A 7,875-nucleotide genomic window follows, 5' to 3' on the forward strand; every position below is an offset into this window, starting at 1 on the left:
AACAATTATCTGCTCCTTCCTTTGAAATTGCAATTGATGTTGAGTTTGGAATTGAATGTCTCTTTCGCGATTGTTGAGTTGCGCTTGGGGTCAAGGGTCGTTTTTTCAGAGCTTTTTTCCATTGGATATGGAAGCTCGTCATTTGGAGCTAGAGCGGCTCAAAGGCATTTTCCAATTGATAAAGATTAAAGTGCAATCTCTAAAGCGTTTCGAATTGCGTTAATTCCAAGAACGATTCTGCATGCAATTGCTTTTGTTCCTCGCGCCAAATGCTTGCTACCCACTTGCTCTCCCTCTCCTCTTTTTTCAAGCTCGAGCTTTCTTAACCGAAATGCTGCTTTGCTTTCAAGAACTCTTTTTTTTTTATCAATTAAACAATCCGCGAGTTCGAGTGAGAGCTTTGATGGAATATTTCGATTAACAATTTCCCGTATTTGTTTCTCGCCGCCTTTTGCCAATTGGCCCTTTTTTTCTTGAGGAGATAAATTTTCGAGATTGAATTTGTTGCTTTTTCTTTTTTGATCGATTTTGCAATGTTTTTGGATTTTGAATGTAGTTTTTTGCTCGCTTTTTATTTTATCAATTTGCGTCTTTTCCTTATCTTTTAAAATTTCCTTTTTTGATTTATGAACTTCAAATACCAGTTGAGGAGTTGTTTTTTGCTTGTGAGTTAATAATCAAATCAATGGAGCCAGCTGGCTTTGGATTTATAGAGGGAACTTGCTTCGATAGTGTGGCTTGAGGCATCAACCCTAGTGCAACTTTCTTGAAGGGATGAATTTGAGAATTGAGTTGGAGTGTGATAGAGAGATTTATAAGCGGTCGAGGAAATCTGAATTGCATTGGCTAAAGCATCGATTTGGGAAAGTAAGGAATATTGGATTGGCGATTCGTGAGCCTTTGGATCGCTGCTACTGAAAGGGTTTGTATAACGAATGGAGCGCTTGACTTTTGGTTGTCGTTCTGAGATCCAACGTTCAATGTACCAAACCCAGTATTCCGAAGCCAATCCTTTAGTCGGGTAGTGAATGATTTGTTTTGGGTGATTGAAGTGAGGCTGCTTATCTTGAAGATGTTAGTAAAGGCATTGATTCACTAGCAAGTAATAAAAAGACCTCACTTCTTTTCCAAAACTTATAACAAGCTGATAATGTATTCTTTAATAAGTTAGACGGGGGCGATTGCGTTTTAGACTCTTCAGACATGCTTATTTAGTGACAGTTTTGATTCACCTCGAGGGAAAGCGCAAAAATCGCAATATAGCTTGGAAGCTTAAAGTAAGATGCTTGAAAATGTATTGATTAAAATAAAATAGAGGGTTCAACCTACATTGTGGAAGGAGAGAGGTTGAGCTTTTGCATTTAGATTGAGAGCTTGATCGAAACTGAAAAATTGAATCAAGCTTGCACGCTCTTTCAATTGAGTGCACCCACCTTTATAGAATACACGCTCAGCCCACTTTTTTTCTTCTTCCTTGACCTTTTTTGACCTTTTTGATTTATCAAATTTAGAACCCATTGCGACTCCATTAGCTCATTTTACTAATTGAAATAAAATAAATATTATTTTGACGAGCAAATAAATAGTGATTAAAATCATATAATCAATCAAACTGAATAAAATATTGATAGTAAGGAATTTTATATTGCTTGCTAAGTAGAGAGCGAGCGTAAGTGCTATCGGTGATGCAATCGCATACATTACCTATTATCGAACCGAGCTCAATAGATCAAAGCCGAATCAAACTTCAACCGAAATTTAATCATTCAATAATTGAATTAACACTGCAAGATAGAATATCAAAAACTTTTTATTTGACACACCCTCATGTTGGATGAGCTGAAGGAAACCGAAGCAATTAACTCCCTTTGCACAAAGCAATTTGAATGCCATTCAAACGATTAAGTTAATCTCACAACCAAAATTAAATTTCAAGCCGGGCTTAACATTTCCAAAAAGCCCCATCGCATTAAGAATATCGCCCTTCCGATAGTCGAATAATTCACACCTACACTACCCACTCAAACCAATTTATTAAAAATCAAAAAGCTCATTCTCCTCAAAAGGCTCATCCTCCTCAAAAAGCTCATCCTCCTCAAAAAGCTCATCCTCCCCTAGGCAGCTCAATATTAGCAAATGTGCACTTGAAAGAGGGCGCAATTTGAAGATCAAATGTAAACTTGAAGCATCTAAGATTCCTTACCAAATAAATGAGCAATTCCAATATAAAAATCCTCGGGTGGCAGCTCAACCCATTTACTTTCTATTGAATGCTTCATTAGTAAATAAAGAGCTACAATACCAATTTGTACATACCTGGCTTCACAGCTTTCAAATACATCTCGATCGAAAAAATATCATAAAACAGATTTTCACTATTCGGTTCTTCAGGCGACCAGAGCTTAATTCCATTTATATGATCCCTTTCCTATATTAGCTTTTTCGACCCGCGTTTTAAATAAAAGTAAAAATAATTGAATCGTGATATAACTAACCAGAACTCTTGTTTAGTGCATGGCGATATTGCAAGCCAGTAAAGTCGACGTGCTCCTGTTGGACTTAAAGCTTTTGTAAGGAAATTTTCCATTCTCAAAAGCAGGAACTATCAATAAAATAGTATAAAGAAAAGGTGAAAGTAGTAGTAAATTTTGAAGCGTTGAAGGCAATCTTGAATCTAGAGGATGTGCTGAATTGAACTTTGAGGTTTTGAAATAAATTCGAAAGAAAATTAAAGATCTTTATATTCTGGTGTTTTAAAATATTGTTCCTAAACGAAGCTCAATAATTCTCATTCTCTTGCAATATCTATCACGCACACTCCTCCCCTTTTCCTCTGTGACAAATCAAGCGATGCTCTCCTGATCGCACCAGAAAAAAATCAAAAAGAAAATAAATAACTGCAGCCTGGACATCCATTATATTGTGCCAACCGCTCCATGACATTCGTCCCATCAAAATAATCTATGATATCAGATACAAGACTCCCTCTAATTAAATTAATAACACCTTCCACCTCATGATCATTATTATCAAACGCAGAGCAATGCAAATCCCCATTCATAAAAGCGCATCGAATCTCCTGAACGATCCTATCGCTAAAGCTCAAAGCGAACCGGCTGCTATCGATGCCACGCCCTTCTTTATTATCAACATATGGGAAATATTGATAAACGCTCTGATTGTGAATGGTAATCGTGGTTGCAAATTGAAATGCGTTTTTCAAAGCGTGCAAAGCTCTCTCTGCATTATTTACTCGATTGCGATCTGCTGCCTCATCGGATTGAAATGCAGTGATTCGAAAGTGGTAAATGCGATTTGACGAGATCCCAACAATCAATGAGCCAGCAGAGCTAACAAATGCAGCGAGCTCTTCAAAGTTGATTCGCTCCGACAATACAAGTAGACCAGGCGCTTTTTGATTAATTGACCAGCACATTGCATTGAACATGTCTGCCAAATCTTGATTTGTAGCAACATCTCGCTGACCATTTCGATCAATATTGATGCGTCGCATTGTGATTGTAATAAGTTCAATGAGTTTTCTTTTCAGATTGGAAATTGGAAACTAAACTAAATAAAAGAAAAGCGAAAGGCAAAAGGAAATAAATAATTATATTGTGATAACTTTAATCAATTTCGAAAGCGTGCAATTTATTTTTCGAGCCCGGATCGTGAAATAAGATCATTCAAGTTTTCGAAATTTGAAAGGCAGGAGGCATTTCGCAGGCCGGAGACGTGAAGTACATAATTTTTAGAATTTTCAAAATGTGACAATTATTAATATGGTAGAGGCATTTCACAGGCCGGAGACGAGAAATACATAATTTTGAGAATTTTGAGAATTTTCAAAATGTGACAATTATTAATATGGTAGAGGCATTTCACAGGCCGGAGACGTGAAATACATAACTTTCATAATTTTGAGAATTTTGAGATTTTCGATTTTTCCAATAGTAGACGCATTTCACAGGCCGGAGACGTGAAATACATAATTTTGAGATTTTCGATTTTTTCAATAGTAGATGCATTTCACAGGCCGGAGACGTGAAATACATAATTTTGAGATTTTCGATTTTTTCAATAGTAGACGGATTTCACAGGCCGGAGACGTGAAATACATAATTTTGAGATTTTCGAGAATTTTGAGATTTTCGATTTTTCCAATAGTAGATGCATTTCACAGGCCGGGGACGTGAAATGTAGAATTTTGAGATTTTCGATTTTTCCAATAGTAGACGTATTTCACAGGCCGGGGATGTGAAATGTAGAATTTTGAGATTTTCGATTTTTTCAATAGTAGATGCATTTCACAGGCCGGAGACGTGAAATACATAATTTTGAGAATTTTCAAAATGTGACGATTATTAATATGGTAGAGGCATTTCACAGGCCGGAGACGTGAAATACATAATTTTGAGATTTTCGAGAATTTTGAGATTTTCGATTTTTCCAATAGTAGATGCATTTCACAGGCCGGGGACGTGAAATGTAGAATTTTGAGATTTTCGATTTTTCCAATAGTAGACGTATTTCACAGGCCGGGGATGTGAAATGTAGAATTTTGAGATTTTCGATTTTTTCAATAGTAGATGCATTTCACAGGCCGGAGACGTGAAATACATAATTTTGAGAATTTTCAAAATGTGACGATTATTAATATGGTAGAGGCATTTCACAGGCCGGAGACGAGAAATACATAACTTTCATAATTTTGAGAATTTTGAGATTTTCGATTTTTCCAATAGTAGACGCATTTCACAGGCCGGAGACGTGAAATACATAATTTTGAGATTTTCGATTTTTTCAATAGTAGACGCATTTCACAGGCCGGAGACGTGAAATACATAATTTTGAGATTTTCGAGAATTTTGAGATTTTCGATTTTTCCAATAGTAGATGCATTTCACAGGCCGGAGACGTGAAATACATAATTTTGAGATTTTCGATTTTTCCAATAGTAGATGCATTTCACAGGCCAAAGACGAGAAATATAGAATTTTGAGAGTTTGAAGATTTTGAAGGGTGCAATTATTTCGCAAGCCCGAGCTGTGAAATATTTTTTTTTGATGGGGTCAATAAATGTCAATGCGCTCGATCCATTCCATATTCGGTAATTTAAGCGAGAAAAGGGTGTTAAGGCTTTTTAATCCTAACCCTGATTCCGCTATAATAATAAACAAACGGTCGTATCTCCGGGTTCCTATCTGCCTTCCTACTTTCTGAATATAATTCCGCCTTCCTAAATAAGCTTAGTTCATTTGCCTTCCTATTCTTTTTATATAAATCTGTTTTTTTAAATAAGTTTAGGATATTTGCTTTCTTTAATTTCGTTTTATTCTATTCTATTGTTACGACGGATTGGTAACAGGTCAACAGAAGTCACGGGACAACAGATCAATCTTGGAATTAAGAGGAATATAACTTTGCAAACTTCTCGCGAAGTTATATTTAGGATTAGAAATGTCCTAGGGGACTAATTTCAGGGATAAGAACGATAAGCTAAGACATTGGAACTCACATGACTTGGGCACGTGATGGAGCGTCAGGGAGCGCCAGCGCTCCTGGAGCGCAGTGCGATCCATTGCGATCCATCATGTTGAGAGTATTCGGGGATTAGCATACTGAGGACGAAGATCTATATAAGGGAATGGGTTTCATTATAATGTAGAGCTTCGTGCTCAAGAACAATCATTAGTTTCATTACTATAGTTACGAGAATTGCAACCCGTTACAACCTTATTGAATTCCTACTTGAAGTCTAGTCTAAAACCACCTCGAGAGATCTCTAGACACTTCCACGTGACCCTAGAGGCAGCTCCTGTAACACTTTGAGCACCATTTCTGCTTCAAGTACCGATTCGATAACCAACCGCTAATATGGCATCCAGAGCTACCGCCACAGGTCAGCCTACCGGAGATACCAACGACATCGAGATGACCGATGCCCCAAAGGAGATCACTATCAACGAAACCCTTAAGATCGCCTTACCAGACAAGTACCAAGGTAGTCGACAAGAGCTCGATACTTTCCTCTTACAACTTGAGATCTACTTTCGATTCAATGAGGACAAGTTCACTACCAAGGAATCCAAGAGTATATGGGCCGCATCATACCTTCGAGGTGAAGCAACCAAATGGATCCAACCATATTTGCGCGACTATTTCGAGCATGACGATAAGGATCGCATGCAACCCACCCGAACAATCTTCAATAGCTTTGAAGGATTTAAGACAGAGATTCGTAGAATCTTCGGAAATTCCAACGAGCTAGAGGTAGCGGAAGATAAGATCTTCAACCTCAAGCAGACAGGATCAGCATTGAAATATGCTACGGAATTTCGAAGATACGCTGGAACAACCAAGTGGGACGAAATCGCTATCATGAGTCACTACCGCAAGGGACTCAAACCAGAAGTCAGGCTGGAATTAGAAAGATCTGCCGAGAGTACAGATCTGAACGATCTAATTCAGGACTCCATCGAATCAGATGATCGTCTCTACAGATATCGACAAAGCCAGAGATCATACAAACCCCAAGGAAATCAGAAGCAAGGGCGTTACCGCAAGAATGAGGGTAGACCACGTTACAATCCACAAAGATACGGAGACCCCATGGAACTAGACGCTACGCACTACACAAACGGGAACGATGACTCAGAAAAGAGACGAAGACGAGAAAACAACTTATGCTTTGAATGTGGAAAAGCAGGGCACCGAGCAGCAGACTGCCGAAGCAAGAAGACAGGAGGAAAAAGGGGCAACTTCAAACCTAAGTTCGGCAAAGGCCAACTTAACGCTACCTTTACAATCCCAGAAAACCCAACTAAATCCGAAAATACTGAGACTTTCACCGTTGAGGAATTCCAGCAATTACTAAAGGAATTACCACGAAATAAAGAGGGCATGAATGCAATAGACTTATGGGAACAAGAGTATTACAGAACCCCAACACCCTCTGTGACAGAAGAAAGTCACCAGGACGAGGCAGAAGCGGACCACGCCACGATGAGCTGGACAGCTTGCTATGATGAATTCTGCGGAATCCATCGATCAGATAAAGAAGCAACCGGATGGTTCCCCAAGAAAAGGAAGACGAAGAACCATCAGAATAATGTAACATGCACGGATTTAACTTCAAATATAACTTCGCGAAAAGTTCGCAAAGTTACCCAGCAGTTGAATGCTACGGGACAAGCAGGACAGATATACTGCAAGGTTCAGATAAATGGACACATACAATCAGCCATGATAGATTCAGGGGCTACAGGAAATTTTATTGCACCAGAAGCTGCAAAGTACTTGGAAATACCACTTCAGACGAAACAATACCCCTATCGATTGCAGTTAGTTGACGGACAGCTAGCAGGGTCTGACGGAAAGATTTCGCAGGAGACAATCCCAGTACGAATGGGCATAACCCAACATACAGAGGTTATACAGCTTGACGTTGTGCCATTGGGCCAACAACAGATCATCTTAGGAATGCCATGGTTGAAGGCACATAATCCGAAAATAGATTGGGCACAAGGAATTGTGACATTTGATCAGTGCAAAAGCGGTCACAGGGACACGCTAGAGGCGTCCGCGAGACGTAACACGCGCCAAGGAGAGTTGAACGCGAACAACACCGGCGACGTAGGACACCCAGTCCAGGGTCCTCCATTAAGAGCGAAGGCCAGTACACCTCCTCTACAAATGCAGAAGCCAACGACACGGCACGAAATCGCAATCGAGGCAAAAGAAAGGCCTACGATACCAGAACAGTACAAGAAATATGAACATGTTTTCAAAGAACCAGGGATCCATGAGGCTTTACCGGAACACAAGCCATGGGATCATGAGATAATATTGGAGGAAGGCAAGATGCCTGTGCAC

The 7,875-nt window shown here is 39.2% G+C and overlaps 1 protein-coding gene across 2 annotated transcripts; it reads right to left on the minus strand.

The window, feature by feature from the left end:
• Positions 1-1,990: 1,990 nt before the first annotated feature.
• BCIN_05g00005 (hypothetical protein) lies at positions 1,991-3,607 on the minus strand. 2 transcript variants are annotated; one of them, XM_024692761.1, is made up of 4 exons: positions 2,496-2,719; positions 2,317-2,423; positions 2,204-2,263; positions 1,991-2,114 (listed from the first exon to the last, which is right to left on the minus strand). In XM_024692761.1, the coding sequence occupies exons 1-4, from the start codon at positions 2,585-2,587 to the stop codon at positions 2,035-2,037; spliced, it is 339 nt and encodes a 112-aa protein (XP_024548542.1). In that variant the 5' UTR covers positions 2,588-2,719; the 3' UTR covers positions 1,991-2,034. The 2 variants fall into 2 exon arrangements, with proteins under 2 accessions (XP_024548542.1, XP_024548543.1); XM_024692762.1 differs by lacking the exons at positions 1,991-2,114; positions 2,204-2,263; positions 2,317-2,423; positions 2,496-2,719 and adding an exon at positions 2,747-3,607.
• Positions 3,608-7,875: the final 4,268 nt, after the last annotated feature.

Source organism: Botrytis cinerea, chromosome 5, assembly GCF_000143535.2.
Source record: "Botrytis cinerea B05.10 chromosome 5, complete sequence".
In the NCBI taxonomy this organism is placed as follows: domain Eukaryota; kingdom Fungi; phylum Ascomycota; class Leotiomycetes; order Helotiales; family Sclerotiniaceae; genus Botrytis; species Botrytis cinerea.